Here is a 22,272-nt window from a genome sequence, read left to right as displayed (position 1 = left end):
GTCTAAATACTGTCCGGTCCAGTAGGTTTCGGTCAGTTTTGTCCTGGATTTCGTCAGCGTAGTCTAGGAGGTGTCTCCTGACGTGCCTGGGAGGCGGCTCAGGCTCAAGCAGGTGTCTGCAGGGGTGAAACCTGCGGTAACATCCCAGCAGGAACTGCTTGCTGAGCAGTTTGTTGTGCTCCGCTACTGGGAGCATTTGTGCCTCGTTGTGTAGCGGTTGGATGGGTGACCCGGTCGCTGTCCGAATGGCGGTATTTTGACATGTCTGTAGCTTTGTCCACTGCGAATCACTAGTTCCAGGCGACCAGACAGGCGCAGCATAGTTTAGAACCGGCCGGCCAATTACCTTAAATGTCGAAAGCAACAGTTCTTTGTCTTTGCCCCAAGTGCTGCCGGCCAGCGATTTGAGGACCTTGTTGCGATTTTGGAGTTTTGTGGCAATTGCGGTTGTATGCGCAGAGAAGGAGAGCAAGCTGTCAAAGGTTACACCCAAAATTTTGGGGTTATTTACAGTCGGAATTGGTGTGTCGTCGACTTTTACCTTAAGGGCCAGCTTGACCTCCTTTGTCCAGGTGGTGAAAGGGGTCGCCGTGGACTTGGTGGGGGAAAGTTGGAGATTCCTCGCAGTGAAAAAGCGAGAAAGGTCTGTGAGGTAGTTGTTCACTTTGGAACACAGGCCATCGATGTCGTTGCCCGACGCCATTATCGTGCAATCGTCAGCGTATGAGATCAGGGAAACTCCCGCTGGTGGTTGGGGTCAAGTGGTTGTCGTATGTAGTTCTGTATCTCCACATTTAGGTGATGTACATATATGCCTTCTGATGTACCTTATAGGTGGCTCAGACTCCTGTAAACGCCTACAGAGTGGGTTGAATAAATGAATGAATGATCGACTTCGTGGTTTTTTGTACCATCTACTCATCATAGTAAATACCACATCCAAACCCAGTTCCCTTAATAAACCTAAGATAGAGCTTAACGTATGTGCCTTTCTTCCGGCCCCAGCCATCCGAGATATCTCATCCTTCTCCATAGGGAAGGTTAATACGGTAACACGGGAGCAGGAACTACTGCTGAGCATAATTTTATGCTTCTTGACACGACACATAAATGCTTCACTGCGCAGGTAATGTATCAGGGACATCAGGAAGCTTCTCATTGCCGTCCTCAGTGCAGTATTTTGGCAGGTCTGTCTTTTTTTTTGCAGCTCTTCGTACACTGAGTACGAGGGGTGCCTTTTATATGTCGGGATTTGGCAACCCTGGTGTTGCAATCTGGCAACTGACAGCTGTATCGCAAAGTTTGATATTTTTTACGTACTCAGAACGTTTTGAAATACCAGCGCTATTTGTGTTGTTTACAGTAACTTAAAAGATTCATCTAGGTCCAAAAATGGAATTAAATCGTAAACATTTTCGTGCGATTATTTTTTACAACTTTCGACTTGGATTAACTCAGCAACATTGCATGGATGAACTTAATTCATTTTTTGGCGATGAAGCTCCATCAAGGGCCAGTGTTTATCGATGGTATGGTGAATTCAATCGTGGTCGTAGTTCACTCCACGACGAATTTCGTGAAGGTCGTCCAAAATCAGTTGTTGTTCCGAAAACCATTGATGCTGTGCGCGAACTGATATTGCAAGATCGTCATGTGACCTATCGTGAGATTGAGACAATCTTAGGCATTAGTGGGACCAGCATACATTCAATATTGCATAAACATCTATATATATATAAATGAATTGCTGTTCGTTAGTCTCGCTAAAACTCGAGAACGGCTGAACGGATTTACCTTATCTTGGTCTTGAATTATTCGTGGAGGTCTAGGGAAGGTTTAAAAGGTGAGAAAAATTCGAATAAAGATATAGGTCAAAACGTGGACCCGGGTAACCTTCGGACGTGTATGTACAATATGGGTATCAAATGGAAGCTGTTGGTGAATGCTTTAGTTCAGAGTATTTTTCATGCCGCTCCGTGACTAGGGTCTCGAGGTAGAGACCAAAACGTGGAGCCTAGAATGTGTTTGTACAATATGGATATCAAATTGAAGCTGTTGGTGAATGCTTTAGTACAGAGTATTTTTCATGCCGCTCCGTGACTGGGGTCTCGAGATATATGTCAAAACGTGGACCCGGGTAACCTTTGGTTGTGTATAGTATGTACAATATGGGTATCAAATGAAAGCTGTTGATAAGTGCTTTAATACGGGTTAATTTTCCTACCTATTGATGACTAGGGTCTCGAAATATATGCCAAAACGTGGACCCGCCGTGTCTTTGCACCGAATTAAACCAAACTTATGCACATTGTTAAGTAAGTATTGAAAATGGGTTTCGTAAAGTTTGGTTGTAATTCGGAGCACTGGCAACGGGTAAAGCGTTCTTTTGAACCAGCCATAATATCGCTTACTTTTTTAACGCTTGGGGCGGAACTGAACTGTCAAATTGACAGTGTGAGTTACAATGTGTCAATATTTCTTTCTGATTTGGATGCCATAAGGAAAAAACGTAAGTGCAATATGTAAAAATTGTTTGTGAATTTTTTTGGAGTGGATTTTGGAACAGTGAATAACTTCTTACGAAATTTGAGAATTTAATGTGAAATCCGAATGAAATTATGTGTGAATGAAATTTTTTTCGTTTTTTTTTTTTGAAAAATATAAATGGATAATGGTTAAAAAAGCTCCAATGCTTAATAAAACATATAAATTGAAACGAAAAATTCATGGATGATCAGGAAAAAATACGATTGTTTCTTAGTTATTCATATGCGTTGATTTGAAATTTAAAAACAATCTTCTTTTTTCCTGTTTTCAATTTATATTTTATATATATTTTATATTTACTCAAAAACAAAAAGAAAAACAAAAAATATTGTTTATGCCAAAGCGCTTGAATAAAGAATAAAGAAATAAATAATATGAAAACCATATATTTTCTGTTCTAAACCATATCTATTCTATTTTAGTGTGCCCAGCGAAGGGGGCCGGGTTTGCTAGTTTGACTATAAAAAAAATTTGTTCGCGTTGGGTCCCACACAATTTGTCAATCGCTCAAAAAAAGACTCGTGTCGACTGGTCGAAGGAAATGCTCAAAAAATACGATCGCGGGGCTTCGAAACACGTCTATGACATCGTGACAGGTGATGAATCATGGATTTACGCGTATGAGCCCGAAAGTAAACAACAGTCGACTGTATGGGGGTTTCAAGATGAGCCAAATCCAACAAAATTTGTTCGCGCACGAAGCTTTTCCAAGCAAATGGTCGCCTTTTTTTTTGGAAAAACTGGACATGTCGCAACCGTACCACTAGAACAACGCAGAACAGTAAATTCTGAGTGGTACACAACCATTTGTTTGCCAGTTGTCTTCCAAGAAATTAGGAAAACCAATCGCCAAAGACGGATCACTCTTCACCAGGACAATGCGAGCTCACACACATCGGCTCAAACAACTGCATTTTTGAGCACCCAAAACATCGAATTAATGGATCATCCGCCGTATAGGCCTGACTTGGCACCGAATCACTTATTTTTATTCCCGTACGTAAAAAACAAACTGAGAGGTCAACGTGTTTCGACACCTGAAGAAGCGGTTGCGGCATTCAGAATACATGTTTTGGAGGTACGTCATTCAGAGTGGCAAAAGTGCTTCGACAATTGGTTCAAACGCATGCAAAAGTGTATAGATCTTCATGGAGAATATTTTGAAAAACAATAAAGTGATTTTCGATGATTAAAATTTATTTTTGTTCTCTAATCTCGACATATAAAAGGCACCCTTCGTATCACTAGTCTCTAGCGACTAAGATTTAGGCCACTATAGAAATTTAAAAGTTTTTTAATTGGAATAAGTAATCTTGAAAGATGTCCTAATGCCTTAAAAATGTCATCTAAAATTACTTATATCTTAATTTTTCTCATTCCCATGAGAACCGTACCGCAGTTTTAAAGATTTCTTCCCGTAACTACATTTTTCAAGTTGTCCGTACTAATAACTGAAAATTTTTGACCAATGGACTTGAAAGTTTAACTGTATATTCACCATTAAACTATACATAGACAAACTTTTTTGTTCAGCTTACAAAATCCTGCTTAGATTGATAAGACTTTTGGAGTCGTCCTCAATATCATTTAACGGCAGTCCTACGAAGCGAACAATTTTGACGGTGTGGGATCAGAGCCCGGATATCACGAGACAGCTGAAGCTCTTCGTATGCAATAGGTACTATTTGGACTCCGATTACGGCATTCGGAGACGAGAGTTTGTAAAAGTAGTGGCATACACTCGAAGAAGGTTATTCAAGGGCTATCTGTATTTCGCGCAATCCACACTGGGCCAGAAGACCCGAGTGAGTGGCCAAAACTCTTTTTTCTTAGGAAAAGGCCATAAAACCGATTAAAACCACGTTTATTATAGTTTTTTAACTCTATGAATGCGAATATAATGTCAACTTTGAGAAATTCAAAATGGCGGATCCAAAATGGCGGACATGAATTTTAAAAAATCCGTATTTTTGCTTCAAACTCAGAATCTAGGGGTTTAGAACAAAGAAAATACGTCTAGAATTAGCTGTACTCATACACCCAGGATACACCGTGAGGAGGATTCTAGTACGATTTAATATAGTATCCCAATTTTTTTTTTGTAATTTTTATTTTTTTTTTTTGTAATTTTTGTAATTTTTAATTTTTTTTTGTAATTTTTGTAATTTTTAATTTTTTTTGTAATTTTTGTAATTTTTGTAATTTTTAATTTTTTTTTGTAATTTTTAATTTTTTTTTTGTTGTAATTTTTGTAATTTTTAATTTTTTTTTAATTTGACTTAATTTTTGAATCTGCATTTAAGCTCAATTTATTCAGAATCAGAAGTTTCTTCTTCTGATAGTTCAAGTTCATCTAGAAGTTTGTGAACGTCATTAGACGCAATCATTTCATGATCGCGTTCGGCCTCTGTTTCATCTTCCGATTCATATTCGTCTTCATTTGCACTGGCACTGCTATGATCATTTTCCATATTTTGAGTATCTAACAAAAGTAACTGTTTAACTTCTGCTAAAAGTGGTAAACGTCTTCTGTTATTAGCTCTAGACAACCTGTTCATACTAGACAGTAATGGATCAGAAGTATCTAGTAATCGATTAAAGGGATCCTCTAAGTTTGTTTTCCTATCACATTGTCTACTGTGCCTGAGTCTGAAGTTTCTGTAATCTTTGTACTACTGCTGCTCTGAAGTAGTAAATGCAAACACTGAATTAAACTCGATTTTCCCTTGTTGTTGTTGTTGTAGCAGTATCTTCGCCCTGTCAGTGTAGTGTAAATTACCGGTCGTCTTCGTCTAGCTCATCTAACGGTAGGCCCAGGAAACTGGCAGTTTCGACGGGTTGGGTCCAGAGGGAGAGCGGTGTTAGATGAGTGGGTTTGATGGGGCATGTGAAGAGGTGGTTAGTGTCGTGCGGGGTACCTTCACATGCAGGACATATGTTTAGTATGTCGGGGTCGATTCTGGATAGGTAGGAGTTTAACCTGCTACAATATCCAGAACGTAGTTGTGCCAAGATTACGCGGGACTCTCGAGGAAGCTGGAGCTCTTCGTCTGCGATAGGTGGTGGTTGGACTCCGATAACGGCATTCGGGGGTCGGGAGCTTAGGAAGGTGGTAAGTGTCTCCCGATGAATGTCGTTAATAGCCTGTCTGTATACTGTCTGATCCTGGAGAGGTCTGTCCGTTTTGTCCTGGATCTCGTCCACGTAGTTGAGGAAGTGTCTCCTGATGTGCCTGGGAGGTGGCTCAGGCTCGAGCAGGTGTCCGCATGGGTGAGGCCTACGGTGACACCCAAGCAGAAACTGCTTGCCGAGCATTTTGTTATGCTCCTTAACCGGGAGCATGTGCGCCTCGTCATGTAGGTGGTGAATAGGGGACATCAGGAGACATCCTGTCGCGGTCCTGATGGCAGTATTCTGGCAGGTCTGAAGCTTCGTCCACTGCGTATCACTGGTTCCAGGCGACCAGACAGGCGCGGCATAGTTCAGAACCGGTCGGCCTATTGCTTTGAAAGTCGACAGCAACATTTTTTTGTCTTTGCCCCAAGTGCTGCCGGCAAGCGACTTGAGGACCTTGTTGCGATTCTGTACTCTCGTTGCAATAGCGGTTGTGTGCGCCGAGAAGGAGAGCAAGCTGTCAAAGGTGACTCCCAAAAATTCTGGGGTTGTTTATCGTCGGAATTGGGGTATCATCGACGTGAACCTGAAGTGGCAGCTTGACCTCCTTTGTCCAGGTGGTAAATAGGGTCGCCGTGGATTTCGTGGGAGAAAGTTTTAAGTTTCTCGCAGTGAAGAAGCGAGAAAGGCTGGCGAGGTAGTCGTTTACTTTTGAGCATAGGCCATCAATGTCATTGCCCGACGCCATTATCGTGCAGTCGTCGGCATATGAGACCAGTGAGACTCCCTCTGGTGGTCTGGGGGAGTTTCGAAATATAGAAATTAAAAAGCAAGGGTGAAAGGACACCACCCTGCGGTACTCCTTGCTTTATTTTTCTTTGTTTTGAGGTTTGGTCTCGAAATACTACCGACGAGTGACGACCACTCAGGTAGTTCGCGGTCCACCTCTTCAGCCCTGGCGGGAGTGTCGACTGTAAAATGTCATCTAGTAGCGTGGCGTGGCTGACTGTGTCGAAAGCCTTTTGTAGGTCCAACGCTACTAGGACAGTCCTCTCGCAGGGGCGGTTTTGGTTAAGGCCGCGGTTTACCTGGGTGTTTATGACGGTGAGTGCCGTGGTGGTACTGTGCACTCTACGGAAACCATGCTGGTGTGGGGCTGGAGTCAGGTGTTGAGTGAGGAGTGGGAGTAGAAGGGCCTCAAGTGTCTTCACTACTGGGGAAAGGAGAGTTATCGGACGATAAGACTCCCCTTGGTTGGCGGGTTTCCCAGGCTTCAGCAGTGGGACCACTCTCCCTAATTTCCACTTATCAGGAATGATGAGAGTGGCCATAGACAGGTTGAAGACCTTTGTGAGATATTCTACTCCCAATGGACCCAGCTTTTTCAGCATCAGCATGTTTAGTCCGTCGGGGCCAATGGCTTTTGATGGTTTCATGTGTTTGATGGCCCCCTGAACCTCGTCGCTGGTGAAAGTAAGCGGTGCACTGTTGTAGGGCAGTTTGTGCAGCCGTCTGGTGGCACAACGCTTGGATCTGTCGACCGGAGGATGCAATATAAATTGCCGGCTAAAGTAGCTCGCGCATCTCTTCGGGTCCGACGAAGTACGACCGTTGAAGGTGATATCCACCTTGTCGTTGTGCTTCGTCGGGTTCGACAGGGACCTTACGGTGGACCAGAGCTTGCTCACACCAGAGGTGAAGTTACAGGACTTCAGATGCTCTACCCATTTGGTCCGCTTATGTTGAGTGACCAGTTGCCGGATCTCCAAATTGAGATCCTTTATACGAGGATCCCCGGGATCGGCCTGGCGTAGACGGTCACGCTCGTTTGCCATAACGGCTGCTTCGGCTGGGAAATTGGGACGTAATTCCCGGATCCGTCCAGCAGGTATGAAGCGAGCCGCGGCGGCTGTAATCGCCTTGCGGAATGCGCGTTCGCCTGCGCGCACATCGGTGGGAGTGGGTAGGGCTGCGAAGATGTTCTCAGTAAATTCCGCGAATCTGGTCCAATCAGCTTTGTTAAAGTTGATATATGACCGGTGATCCGCGGAAACAAAATCGGCGGGTCTCTCGATCGAGATGATAATGGGCAAGTGGTCTGATGCAAGCGATAGCATAGGTCGCCAGGTTATGCTATTTATCAGACCAGCGCTAGCAATTGTTATGTCAGGCGAGCTGCTACAATTGCCCACTACCCTAGTGGGGGCGTCGCCGTTTACAGTGCTGAACGTCGAATCGTCTATCTGCTCTGCCAATAGCTGTCCCCTACGATCATTTGGCAGGCTTGAATGCCAAAGATCGTGATGCGCGTTAAAGTCACCTACTACCAATCGGTTTTCTCCCCTGATGAGCGCACCAATATCGGGGAGATATCCTGCCGGGCAGCAGGTGACAGGGGGTATATAGATATTATAAATTTCGAGCTCGGCATCGCCTGACCGGACAGCTATACCTTGACGTTCTAAGGTGCTGTCCCTGCGGTCGATGCCTTCATCAATAAGACGATACTGCACTGAATGGTGTACTATGAACGCTAGGCCACCACCGTTGTCTCGCTCGCGGTCCTTTCGGTGCACGTTATAGCCGTCCCTGGTAATCAGGGGGGAGCTAGCGTGCAGTTTTGTCTCTTGGACCGCAGCTATCTTAATTCCGAACCGATTCATGAAGTCGACTATTTCGTCAATCTTGCTCGTTAGTCCGTTGCAGTTCAGTTGCAAAAGCTTGAAGCTTCGCGGGAGGGTCGTCGTAATTCGGGGGGTGAGGGATGCGTGATGTTGTCTGCGTTGGACCTGCTGTGCGTTCCGCAAAATGGGGAGTGGTCTGATGTTGTCGGGGGGCCGCGCCACGGGGGGCGGTTGCGGATGCAGAGCTCTGCAGCAGGGGGCAACGTAGTCGCGTGTCCACTCACGGGTGGTGTGCAGGCCGGAGCACCTCCGAAAGTGACACCAGCCACTGCAGGAACTGCATTGGACAGTTGTCAGGTTCCGAGGTACTACGGTCTGGCACACGGAGCAGACTGTGCGGGGGACCAAGAGCTGCTGGTTTGTCCCCGCACTGGGGTAGGAGCAGGAGGGTTGTGGGTTGGAAAGGGAGTCGTGTTGCTCTTGGGGGCTCCTGGCCGTTGAGGTGTTGTTAGTGGCGGCAGTGTGATGTGCCGGCACTGAGGGCAGTGTCGCCGTAGAGGCGGTGACCGCCTGTGGGCGGGAGCAACACGTGGCCACATACCTTGTGGACCACTCCCTGTGAGTCTTAAGGCCTGAACAGGTCTTAAGATGGCACCACCCGTTGCACTGGTTACACCTAACCGAGGTGGAGTTCGGGTGGAGCCGTTTGTGGCAAATGCAGCAGTAAAATACTTCAGGTCCGGGGTTGGGTTCGACGCCAGCACGGAAGAGAAGTACTTGGAGCAAACTGGCTGCAATGAGTTGCTCCTGTGACGAAAGGTTTAGGGTAAGATACGGTGCACTAGACAGGGCTAGTGTACTGGGGCGGCAGCCCTTGGTCGGGAATAAAAACCCGAGTCATTCCGGTAACGTAGAACCGGCTGCCATGGGAATGCTCGATTTTCCCTCGGTAGTTTTGGCTCAAACATTAATGGGTCAGAATTATTTGAGATTTCTCTCACACTAATATCGATATTTCAGACATGTTTATGAAAAGGCACAAAAAGGCGCATATATACCTTATTTAATACTTCTTTACGAACAATTTGGCATAAAATTTAACTCATTTGATAGGGGAACTTCGGGGAACTTTGTTTTCAAAGTAAGTCATGTATGAATAAAAAACAGATTTTGTTGATTAAATGTTAAAAAAAAAAACTTATTCAACATATGTAAATACACATGGTTTCAATTATAAATTATTTTTTGATATCCATAAAGAAAAGTTATGGACGATAATAACATCTTGAGTAATATTTTTCACAACAACTTATTGATAAACATTGTTTGAAAGTGTTAAAAATCGAACTAAAACTTTGACTTTGAACTGTTACATAAAAAAAACGAATTGATAAAAACTAATGAAACTTCATAATTTGGTGTAAAAAGTTACTCAAAATAAGATGATGTTATAAATTTCCTGTTTAAATTAAGTCGAAAATTTTTATTTTTGGCCACTCACTCGGGTCTTCTGGCCCAGTGTGCAATCCAGTGGTTGTTCTTTATGTCCTTACGGTAGTATACAGGCGGAAACTGCTTGCTGAGCATTGGTGTTATGCCACATAATGTAGATGGTGTTCAGGGGACATAAGAAGGCATCCCGTCGCAGTCCTGAGTGCGGTGCTCTGACAAATCTGTAGCTTCTTTCACTGTATCCCACGTAGTCTTGGTTCTCAGAAAAATCTGCCAGTCGCCTTAAATGTCGTCTAAAACGTTTCTTTGACTTTGCCCAAAGTGCTATCAACCATCAACAGCTGGTTCTGCGTACCGGAATGGCTCGGACTTTTCCCGACCCAAGGCTATCTTACTTACTTAGATGGCACTAAACCCGTATATCGATTTTGGCCGAATCTAAAACATTGCAACATTTAGCTCGGTTCGCTGCAGTTGGTGACACTGATTTCTATGAGGTTCTGGGCATCGCTTGGTCTCCCCTACGTAGATTAGGTCTTCCTCTTCCTCGTCGTTCACAAGTGGGTTGCGTCTCGAAGAGCTGGCGTGCCGGAGCATTTTCGTCCATTCCCGAGATATGGCCAATCCAGCGAAGCTACTGCATGTTAATACGCTTCACAATGTCCACATCTCGACACAGTTCATACAACTCGCTATTTCATCGGGTGCGGAACTCATTCTAGCCAACGCGAATAGAACAAAGACTTTTCAGAGAATTTTTCTCTTAGACGCTCCCAGTGCACCCTCATCAGCTGTCGTCATCGTCCAAGATGCTGCGCCATATAGAAGAGCGGCGATGACCAAGGGCTATCACCGCAGTAAATTAACTCTGCGAATTTCACCCCTTGTCTATCGGCTTTCGAGAAAATCTACGAGAAAATCAGTTAGGTTGCTCCAAATTCTTTTGTTTACGGCTAGCATTGAACTTAAACGTGGACCCGAAGTGTATTGCTTTTCAAAAACAGCTCCACCTGAACTCAAGAACGGTTGGATGCGATCAGTGCAATGGGTGGCGGCGTCTTAAGACTCACAGGGAGTGAGCCACACAATTTATAGTTACATGCTACTCTCGCCATCAGGCGCTCTCGGCCTCTACGGCATCTACATCGCACAACATACAGGTGCGGTCAGCTCCTTTTACTACAGGACATTAACTAAATTTTTCCCTCTCCAAGTATTGGAAGAATACTATGATCGTAATCATTACATTTCTTGAATTACAATTAATTCAAGCGTAATATATTTAGAATCACAATTAATATATCTGTTACCGTATTTATCATTATTACGATTGTGATCTTGATGCTACAAAATATTACAATTACAGTAACCGCCATCCTAAATAATCAAAATGTTTTAACTCTGTGCTCTGCTGAGTCGGCAATACTCCAATTCTTACTCGCTAACGCCAGCTTTGAATCAAAATACCCAACTATAAACACCCAATTAATTCGCAGTAAATATCAAAAAGATGTAACAACACCTTTACAAGCGCTCTGCCCAGCTCAATTTTCCAAAAATAAAGCCTAGAGTTGGCCCACGAACTATTTAATACTATTAAAATGGTATACATTTTATTTAAGAAAAAAACTAACAGAAGTGAACACTTGCAAATTTCGCCCCACACACCATTTCAAATATTACCAAAATCACTGTACACTTAATATCTCACATTTTTTATTTCACGTTCTATGTATCTTTTACATATAAAAAAAATAAAACATCCCTACGAAGTTGTTGTCGTGGAATATAATTAAGCTACCAATGCGGAAGCGGTGCTGGATTCGTATTTCCAGTTGGGTGGCAGAACACTCTTTGTTTTGTAGTAGCGAGCCAATCTGTGGATTCTGGATTCAACCAAAATCAAACGGAATTTACCATCCTTGTCCTTGCGATTACGCTCCAAATGCTTACGGATAGCAACAGCCTTTTTGATCATGTGGTACAAATCCTCAGGGATGTCGGGTTTGAGTCCAACGGATTTCATGATACGCAGGATTTTATTACCATTCACAAAACGTACCTGTGCCACACCATGCGAATCACGAAGAATGATACCTGCGCGTAAATGAAAATAAAAATTTTAAAATTTTCAACCTTTAAAATTGTAACAAATATTTATACTAACCAATTTTGGAAGGAGTCATGCCCTTTTTGCCCAATTTCTTGATATGATCTTTCACATCTTCGGCATTCAATTTGAGCCAAGAAGGCACCGTACGTCTGTAGGGAAGTGCTGATTGGGAAATACCCTTACTGTTGAACGACGGTTACATTTAACAAATTAATGGCGCATGTAAAGTAGAAAAAAATGTATTATTAGCGTATTATTATTATTATATTTATTACAAATCGAATGTCAAAATATAACGCGACTAGCGAACACCACATGGACCCATGACAACATAAGTTTATGATGCTGCACAAGCGTGTTTAGAAAGTTTAATACACAAAACGCGACTGCACAATAACTAAATATACTTATAAATTTACAATTTTGAGTAGGAATCATATAAAAATTAGTTAAATATAAATTTTTACCCAGGAGCGTGCATACGACCCATCTTTATAGATTTTTATTCTACACCAAAAAGAACGGAACGGAAGTGGAGAGTTATGTCAAAGATGTCTGCCACAGTTCTGCCAACTTGCGCTACGCCAACAACTGTCAAAAATAAGTAAGAACAACACAGAATGCACTTGCTACCTTAAAAACGTATGGGTGTTCACAGATCGTTCCAAATTTTGACTACAAATGTAGACGTCTGTATTTTGTAACCGTAACACCTATGGTGTTTTTGTTTTCCACCCAAAATAGAAAAATTATGCCGTCTACATTTTGTGACACTCGAAGGCATGTTTTTTAAGCGTCTACATTTTGAAACCTCGCAGAAGGGTTGCTGTATGGCAACACCAAGAAAATATTTTTATTTTATCGCGAACGTTTTCCGCAATTGTATTTGAAGGCAATGACTCACCAAAACTGAGAATTTTATTATGTATTAAAATGAATTTAAAAAAAAAAGTTAAATAATTCTTCAGTTTTTCAGAACAAAAAACGAAAGCGCCTTATAAAAAATTTACTGGAGCGGAACAAAAAATTTTAATTTTTTTCTACGCGCCAACCAGCCATTGGAAAAACTAAGTTATAGTGTTTATTACTAATAAATTACATCAAAAGCTCAAACAATTCAATTAAAATATCCGGCAAATTTTTTGCTATGCAGTTTTATAGCCTAGCATATCTGATAAAGTTCTAATGAGAATGTTCTAAAAAATCCCGTTGATTTTTGACAAACTTTTTGCTGATGAAAAAGCATTTCTTGAATTTTTCCGTTTCGTCCTTCGTTAACTCGGTATTTTGTCTAAATTGGGTTATGAAGTTGTACCAACTGGATAAGCAGAATCACTAGCCCGGCACTGTTTCTCCAAAAAGTACCTTGCTGAATTTTTGCAAATAAGTGATCGTGAACACTGTTACGAAGTTTGCTGGACGAATTTTTATTTTAATGGAAAAAGGCTTTTTTGGTAAAAGTACGGCCCGTTATTTTTAACCGCCACTTCTGCCAGCTTCATTTCAGACCAATCAACATAACCAATACATCGAGGTAGCTCAGGCGTTGTCTTTGCTACGATAGCTTTCCACTCAATTTCTAATGTTGCTCAGTTCTTACTTGAATCATTAATTAATCTAGTGCATTTTGGAAGCACAGTCCATTCAACAGTTTTCATTTTTCACTTGTAATCGGCAAATTATCATCAGAAGGGCAATTTTCAAAGATGATTCAGAGCAGAATATGAATTATAAACTAAACTGCCGAGATGGCGTATGGAAGAAATTTCTGGCAACACCAGAAAAGTTTTGCGGCGATTTTGCAGCGACTGCTAGAAGGGAGGGTTCGAAAATGTAGGGTATTTTCAGGAATTTGATTTTACAATAAAAATAAATGAAAAACGATATTTAAATTTTTTAGAAAAAAAAAAATAATTTTAGAAATGTCGCTGACGTTGACCCTAACGAAGAATTTGACCTGGACGGTGTTGTCCATTTTAGCTCTTATATTTATCTGTAACACAAAAACCAAAAAAATTATTAATCAGTATGACTGTAGCTATGTCCCGCTACTAGAATAAAAAAAACTTGACAAAATGGCACGGTTTTGAAATTGGCACTCTAAAAATCGTTTTTTTTTTTTTGTTGTGAAAAACATATTAAAATTACAGACGATTCGGTTGAAATTTTATTTTTGACAACACCAGGCTGAAAAAAGTCGTTTTCAGATAAATGAGTTTAAAGTTTGAGGTACAGAAGCGTGAGGGCCGCTTTCTACCTAGTTAATGGGCTGTAGAAGCTATAATATTGGGAATTTCTGCATGAGAATTTCACAGTATATTTCTAAGATACCAAACTTTCGAAATATCTAAGAAACAAAAAATGAAACGATATTTTGAAATTTCTAGCGCCTATCGCACTTGGATGGTACACGTTCAAAAACCTGGTTTCATATACAGTCTTGCTTGCTTTTGCTAACACTACCGCAATTTTACAATTTGATCATCAACTTGACATCTTAATATAAAAGTTAATCAGCTGATCACAATTCTTATAAAAAAACTTTCATGTTTCGCTTTCCAATAACTCTGCTACAAATTAATTATAGGAAAACTTCATAAGAATTTGAGGATGTATTGTCATATACCACACAACTTGGAATCGTGTTGTATCCTTAAATAAAAATCACAATATACATTTATATAAATTTGTACAGAAAATTTACGAAAATATATAAACCTTGTTAGGAATAACACTCAACTAATTTTCGTACAAACTTTCGTTCAGAAGTGCTTTTGTTTTATTTATTTCTAAGGATCAGTACCCTTAATTTCGAAACAATGGAATTGTGAAAACCTTTGTTTAAAGCACGACAATTAAGCACTTAAGAAAAACATTTAAACAAAAAAAAAAACAAATCGATATTTTGATTTACTTTATATTTGAGTCAAACAAAATATCTAATTGCAACCTTGCCACGAGTCTACAATCAGTACTACCAACAAAGAAATAATTTCCTCTGAAGTTTTTCTCCACTTCATGCACACTTCGAAAATATCGGCATATTTTCGTATATGTATACACTAATATAACACACACTAATAAGAAGAAATGCACACGATTACAATTGGCTGCAGAAAAATGAAAATGGCTGAGTTTGTGTGAAAAACCTTTGAACGCATTAGAGAAAATTGTATACAAATTTGAGGAAAAACTTGTGTAAATTTATCAAATTATCAAGAAAAACGTTCATCAATTTCCAATACAACTTGTGAAACAAAAAAGTGTTAAAGAATTTATGTAAAACCATAGCAAAAAGCGTTTGAAAAAGTGCATATTTTTTCACGCCTAGAACAAGATACAATTGCAAAGAATCTTGAGGCTACATTCATCAAGCTGTAGTGAAAAAAGTATTATTCAATAGATATTTAATTCGTTAATGAAAATATAATTTTAATACGTACGCTATTTTCCAATTAAATTCTGAGATATACAATTTTGTGAAGTACCGCTAATGCCCAGAAAGGTATTACGGTAACAATTTTTTGCTCTTTTTCGTGTTACCTATAGACAAAAAGCGAAACTAAATAGACAGAAAGAAAAAGGGGGCATATCTATGTAGTTTGCAAATTTCATATCCATGTACATACCAATTGTATTGTATATTGCAATAATTTAGAATGGCTGACGATTCTGGTGATAGTGATATCGAGCCACGTCCTTCGTGTAGCAAAAATCGACGCAATACTCGAGGAAGCTATAACCGTGATGGTGGTAATTGCGCTGAAAGTAGGAAGGGCAGAAAACGTCGATTCGTCATGCGCATCGAGTTCGATGATAGTGACGAAGATTGTTCTTCGGCTTCAGAAGCATCTAGCGACGATGGTAAAGAAGAAAACATGAACATTGCCAACGATTCACCATCAAGTTCTACGAGAGCGCGACGAACTGGATCAAAGAAATCAAACAAAAATGAAGAGTCGGATGACATTCAGAGGAATATGTCAAAGCGTCTGCGAAACAGACGCACAAATAGGCTCTACCTGGACGGAAGCGATTCGGATGGGACTTCAAGTGGCAGTGAGGTAATGGATTATTATTCGATTACAAAAACGTTTAAACCCTAGCAATAAGTTGTATTATAAATTGTAATACTTGGTGCGTTCATGAGTTATGTATCCTATAGATTGTGAAATAATTAAGTTGTATGTTATGTATGCACATACATATGTATGTAATACATTAAATATAAAGCACTGTAACGTTTTTATAACCGATACGTCGTCATAAAGTTACAATGTATAGAAATGGATATTCCTAACCAGTTAAGAAAATCGTGTTAAGTATTTGAACATGCGAGTTTTTTGTTTTAAAAACTATTTTATTTTGACGAAAATAACAACACTTCTACAATTACATTTTATCTGCATTTGTCTAACCGTTTATAATGGTGGTTTTATAAAACAGAAACATATTTTTTATTTTCCATTGGATTCGTTTTGGAAATGCTGTAAAATATTATTACACTTTTTTGTCGGATCTTCAATGTAAGTTTTAAGCGCCATTTGGGAAATTTCACGATTTCTTATTTATTATTGCAGCCTAGATATACAAATATGTTTCGGAGTTCATAAAATGTTTAACTAGGTAAATTTCTTAAATACTTTAATTACATCTCTTAAGTACGTATGTAAGCATGATTATTTTAACAATTTATTTGGTTCAGAAGCTTTCGTTTGCTACAAGAAAGGCGTAACTCAAAAAACTAATGACAAAAAAATAACTAAGCAAAATTAATGAAATAATGTTAATAGATTTTTTACACGGCATAGAAGAAGTGCTAGTGGTATTTTCTGCATATATATAAGTTTGCGTCCGCCATAGCCGAATGGGTTGGTGCGTGACTACCATTCGGAATTTAAAGAGAGAACGTAGGTTCGAATCTCGGTTAAACACCAAGATTAAGAAAAACATTTTTCAAATAGCGGTCGTCCCTCGGCAGGCAATGGCAACCCTCAGGGTAAATTTCTGCCATGATAAAGCTCCTCATAAAAATATCTCCCGTTCGCAGTCGGCTTGAAACTGTAGGTCCCTCCATTTGTGGAACAACATCAAGACGCACACCACAAATAGGAGGAGGAGCTCGGCCAAACACCCAAAAGGAGTGTACGCGCCAATCCATTATTTTTGCGCAAATGATTTAAAACTGTTTTATGGTCGATCCTTAGCTCCTGGGCGATGCTACGACTACTAACATGTCTTGACCTTTTTGCCTTCGACTATATCTGTGATTTTATCGACATTTCCTTCAACATCGAAAATGCCTAAACGGAATCGACCAAACCAAAGTATCGGAACCATTCACAATTTCAGCAGCCTGGCTTGCATTTTCGACTTTATCAAAAAAAAAAACTAAAATGTACCGAATTTTCCCTCGGTCGACTTCAATTGTTAACACCTTGTAACTAACAACTGAATGGAAAAGCAAAAGAATTTTTTAATTTAAAATGTCAGCTTGACAACGAGCATAAACTTTAAATTTTTTGATCGATACTTTACGAGATATCGATCACTACAGCCATCTACCTAGAGAATAATGGATTTCTTTTTCCCGAAACTAATATTATAAAATATATATATTTTTTTAATATAACTCAACAAAACTCATATGTATGTAAAGTTTGAAACTTTGTAAAAATTTATAAAAATTCTACAAATCAAGGTCAAGTATTGCCAAAATGTCTCAATTGTAAAGAGTCTTTCAAAATGCGCGCCAAGATGTTTCAAAATAAAACATGTACAAATTTAGATTCTTTCAGGTTTCAATATATTATGCAAAATACGGCTATTAACAATTACATGTGAAAAATGACATAATTTAAATGTCCCCCATGAGTAGTACATCTAGAGGTAAAATCCGCCAAACAGTCGATTCATGAATGCGTAATTGTTGAGAGCGTCGAGGTATCGATGTTGAAGGTTGTTGAGCAACATTTTGCACCACAGTAGCAATATTCTCAACAGAACGTCCAGGTTTTGGTCGGCTAATCCTTTTTCTATCCTCGACAGAACCAGTTTCTTCAAATTTTTTCACCAAACTTTGAATTGTCGACTCATTTGGGCGATTATTTCCACCAAAAATCACTAATTTTGCGATATGTTGTTCTTAAATCTCGACTATTTTCATTTTAGCATTATTCTGTCGTGTAAAATTGTACACCTGTTTACTTGACTTTTGAAAAGTAGCCATTTGCCATTCGCTTCTATCATCTAAATAACAGAGGCATACTTTTTTTATCTGTTCAAAATTTGAAAAAATAATATTCTCTCCTAACTTTCTTTTCTAATTTTTCATTTGCTTGTAGCGACTCTTAAATAATACTTTAAAAAAAATGCGAAATGAAATAACTTTGAAGGATAGCTTCTATGATATTTTATTTATTCAGGAAGTCGTTAAGAAAACTATTACTACTAAAACTAAAGAATAATTAAATTACAAACTTACATCTAACTAAACTAAATCTCGAGTTCAATAGTATAGAAAATTCTTTCTTTGAAAAATTGTGGCCGAAATACACTCGGAGGTTTGCCATTGCCAGGCGAGGGACGATTTTTCCACTATTTGGTGTTTCATCCCACAGTGTGTTTCGAACGCTGGCTGTCTCGTATGCTAGTCCCATATAAGAATGTTAGCCCACAGCGCAAATGAGCGATAGATCACCTTTTTCTTTTATTCTCTAAAAAGCGTGGTTAAGCAGAGTTGTGACTAGCCGGAATAGTAGTGCGACACTAAATAAAAAATAATCTAACTGCAAGTACTTTGGTGTAAGTCTTATAGGTATTGTGCATTTTCGAGCTACCATGAATTCGGTTAACATTTGTTTATTTCTTGTGTATATATATATATATATATATATATATAATTGGCGCGTACACCCGTTTTTGGGTGTTTGGCCGAGCTCCTCCTCCTATTTGAGCTGTGCGTCTTGATGTTGTTCCACAAATGGAGGGACCTACAGTTTCAAGCCGACTCCGAACGGCAGATTTTTTTATGAGGAGCTCTCTCATGGCAGAAATACACTCGGAGGTTTGCCATTGCCTGTCGAGGGGCGACCGCTATTAGAAACATGTTTTTCTTAATTTTGGTGTTTTACCGTGATTCGAACCAACGTTCTCTCTGTGAATTCCGAGTGGTAGTCACGCACCAACCCATTGGCCGCCGTTATGTCTACATAGGTTAAAATACTCATCTCTGCATGGAATACGTTGCTTCCAAAACCAAGTTTCAATCCAACCACAAAAATATTACCAACTAACTTTGAAGAAATCCTGCTGCCATGAAAGTCCTTGGCTGAATATATGTAAATCCGGGTTGTTCCAGTAATGTAGAAACTACTGATTGTCGTGGTTCAAAGATGTAATTCAATTTAATTTCTTGCTAAGTTTAGGCAACAAATCTATTCCCCTAATGTTCTAAAACTAAGAACGTAATATAATAATTATTATAAATGGCTGTAATAGATCACCTAATAAAAAAATATAAGTATTTGGCGTCTTCGTCTAAGAGTGAATAGAGCAGGTGTCTAAACCATGAGAGATGGTATCTTCCAATTTGCGCATGAAAGGCTGTTAGTTAAACACAACCATATATAGGGCGGTCAGATAAGAATGATAGTTTTGCAATTGTTCTGTTTCACAGCTGGCAAAGCTACGAATGGCATTCAGCTATCAAACGACGATCTCGAGCCTCTGATTTCAGATGCTATTAACGCAAAAACGACGCACAATTTCAATTCAATCGAGTCATCAATTGGGTCGGTCGCTTGGAGCAGTGCCAGCGAAGCCGAAACGGTTATTTGAATGATTTGCTATTCGTTTTTACTTTCATCACTGTGTGATCAGAACTCATAGGGAGAAGCTTGAACTTCTGTATAACCCCCATTGCAGATCTGTGGGGATCAGGCAGAGGAAGATACTCTTGAACACTTTCTTTGCAAATGTCTGGGTCTGGCGGCCAGGCGCTTAAAGTTCCTTGTTCCTCCAGCCTAGATACCGTTTCCTCCACTGCATCAACAGCACGATATGAGTTTTCTTCCTTTAAATTGTGAAATTTTTCGCAGGTAGTATACATTATTGTGTCAAAATGACATTCGTGCTACTTGTAGTGTACCCTAACCGTTCTACCTATCTTGTTGTTGTAGCAACATAAACAGTTCTTGCCAGATATAAATCCGGGTCGTTCCGGTTTCGTATAACCGACTGTTGACCTATCTATTCACCCTATATTATGTGAAGGGCCTAAGATTTGTCAGATTTATATATTCTCTAAGAAACTTGAAGTATTTATCTGAAGTAAAAATATCGAAGCGAGTTTCTTTATTCAAGTACCAATTCCATCTCTTAGCTTTTCCATCGCTACATTTGCTGTGTCCCGAGAGTTTATGCGATATTAATGCGAGTCTTTTAAATAAAGAGCACATCTGTAGTTTAAAATGTCTTCCTGTTTGAGAGTGACAGGGCACTCAACAGAGACCCAACCTTCAATACATCAGCATTTCTCAAAGTTAGAAATGTTTTAATAGCAAAAGGGTTTCGTGTGTTTCTTTTCGCATAGCTATCCTATGTAGGGACTTGTCGAAACTTACTGATGAAGCACTGAAATTTAAGTCATTTGCATTCGTAGGTGCTGATTTTCATATGTGATTATTTAGGTTTCGAGCTTCCTTTTCCAACATAAGTTTAAAGAAATGTAAACGTCCGCTGAAGCTTCTTCCTACTTCAACGCAGTTTTTAAATATCAGTTTACATTTTCTGAATTTCTATACTGCAAAAAAGTAAAAAGCAATAATAATAATAATAATAATAAACAGCCTGCAACAGGGTGTTGGCAACAAGCTGCTTCATAAAAGATTGTACCGCTAGGTGAGGAGAGAGCCACAAACTCATGTTTGTATGGAGTTTGTTGTAGTAGTCGCTGTTATTTACACTCACTTATAAAATGGCTGAACTTCACTGCTGGTACATTTGATTATGTTCAGCCTTGGCGCACAAACAAATGATAAAATTTATGTTGATGGGGCACTGGGTACTTTTGAGTGCGAGAAATCAATTTCTTTTCATTACAAAAAAAAATGCCATAAATTTAAATATAGTAGAGTAGAGTAGATGGAGCCTGGATAGTGACAACAGTAGTTTGTTGGAGTGAACATCGGGTCTATGTTCTCGAATCGAATTAACCCTATTTTGTATATGCCAAAGTCTGTCACTATAAAAATCAAACACAAAAAACATTGGGCTACTCTTTTATGCTTTTACCCGACTCTTCAAAGAATGCCAAGCCATTTAATTGGTCACCTGTAAGGTATAAGTGAGTTGGACGTACGTACCGACTACCACCATAACTTAACCTCTCCTAATTTGGTCATTTTTACAAAACTGATTATTACGCTTTTGAATAAATTTGGTTAAGAAGTTGTTTAAAAAGAAAAACGAGATGGTAATCAAATGTCTTCCCTTAAGTCAAATTGAGTAATAGATGAATTTAATATGCATCAAAAAAGTGTAGAAATAGTTCTGTATAGAAAATTTTCCAATTCTTAAAATATAAATCATATTTTTACAATCTAAATTAGATAATTTAAGGTAAAATAAGTGTGGCTAGTTGACTTACAACCGATTGCATTAATCAATTAGTTCTGATTTTCTTGGTTGTTTTTCCTAGCTTGGTGGTTTTCCTAGCTACCGGGTGTTTTTTAAAATCCTGAGAACTTAAAATGATTTTACAAGGCAGAAATATTGTTGGAATAATTTTTTTAATTATCATCTGGTAGATAATTTCCGCTACGAGTTACATGATCCATTCGATCATCCGATTTTCGACTATCCAATAAATCTGGCAGTGTGGCGTCAATGGCGGCTTGAATATTGCAATAAATCGATTGTTAAGCGCGCTGTATGGCAAGTTTCGCCGTCCTATTGGAACCACATATCATCGATGTTTAGCTAATTAATTTTTGGAAACAAAAATTCAGTCAGCATGGCTCGATTGTAGTTGTCAAACCAAAGTTATCGATATCGATAGAAACACCCGAGAACGGTATAAGACCACCCTGCACGCGTAGGTGTTTATTTTTTGGGTACTATTAGATGTAGAACTTTTCCCCATTTATTTACGTTTAGAAATTGATTGAACTTCAAATCAAATTCAAACAAGAAACATTTTTAAATGTCGGATATAATTGGCTCCCATGAAAGAGAATTCATTAAAGGTGGTGGCACTGGACCAACAACAATGTTTTGTACGTTTGATTGGCACGGCAAAGTAGAAAAAAAAAGTATGATATCGCTTTGTTTCATTCTGTCCTGACAGCCAAATGGACACGGCGAAAAACAAATCAACTGATTTACCGATATCAACTTTAGTCGATTCGGAAGTAGTCGTTT

General features: G+C 39.5%; 2 protein-coding genes across 3 annotated transcripts in view; one reads left to right on the top strand and one right to left on the bottom strand.

Moving 5' to 3' along the window:
- Positions 1 to 11,431: 11,431 nt before the first annotated feature.
- LOC129235593 (40S ribosomal protein S13) lies at positions 11,432 to 12,428 on the bottom strand. The gene is made up of 3 exons (XM_054869510.1): positions 12,318 to 12,428; positions 11,905 to 12,032; positions 11,432 to 11,834 (listed from the first exon to the last, which is right to left on the bottom strand). Exons 1-3 carry the CDS (start codon positions 12,338 to 12,340, stop codon positions 11,530 to 11,532), a joined length of 456 nt encoding a protein of 151 aa, XP_054725485.1. The 5' UTR covers positions 12,341 to 12,428; the 3' UTR covers positions 11,432 to 11,529.
- Positions 12,429 to 14,940: 2,512 nt separating this feature from the next.
- The window catches only part of LOC129236072 (uncharacterized), a 58,517-nt gene continuing 51,185 nt past the window's right edge, over positions 14,941 to 22,272 (top strand). Inside the window, exons 1-2 of one of the 2 annotated variants that reach the window (XM_054870265.1) lie at positions 14,941 to 15,239; positions 15,509 to 15,914. In XM_054870265.1, coding sequence (XP_054726240.1) covers positions 15,510 to 15,914 — 405 coding nt within the window. In that variant the 5' untranslated portion in view covers positions 14,941 to 15,239; position 15,509. Of the gene's footprint in view, positions 15,240 to 15,399; positions 15,915 to 22,272 lie in introns of both variants that reach the window. The other variant, XM_054870263.1, reaches the window with a different exon arrangement.

Source organism: Anastrepha obliqua, chromosome 1 (genome assembly GCF_027943255.1).
Source record: "Anastrepha obliqua isolate idAnaObli1 chromosome 1, idAnaObli1_1.0, whole genome shotgun sequence".
NCBI classification, from domain to species: Eukaryota; Metazoa; Arthropoda; class Insecta; order Diptera; family Tephritidae; genus Anastrepha; species Anastrepha obliqua.
The sequence above is the reverse complement of the archived record's forward strand: the minus strand, read 5'-3'. Positions and strand labels throughout refer to the sequence as shown.

What these genes read in the sequence shown, in the direction of transcription:
- LOC129235593 (XM_054869510.1), bottom strand. Translation starts at nt 12,340, where the DNA reads ATGGGTCGTATGCACGCTCCTGG. An exon ending in GGTCGTATGCACGCTCCTGG is followed by an intron (nt 12,033 to 12,317) that starts GTAAAAATTTAT and finishes GTCGTTCAACAG; the next exon opens with TAAGGGTATTTCCCAATCAG. An exon ending in CATGACTCCTTCCAAAATTG is followed by an intron (nt 11,835 to 11,904) that starts GTTAGTATAAAT and finishes ATTTACGCGCAG; the next exon opens with GTATCATTCTTCGTGATTCG.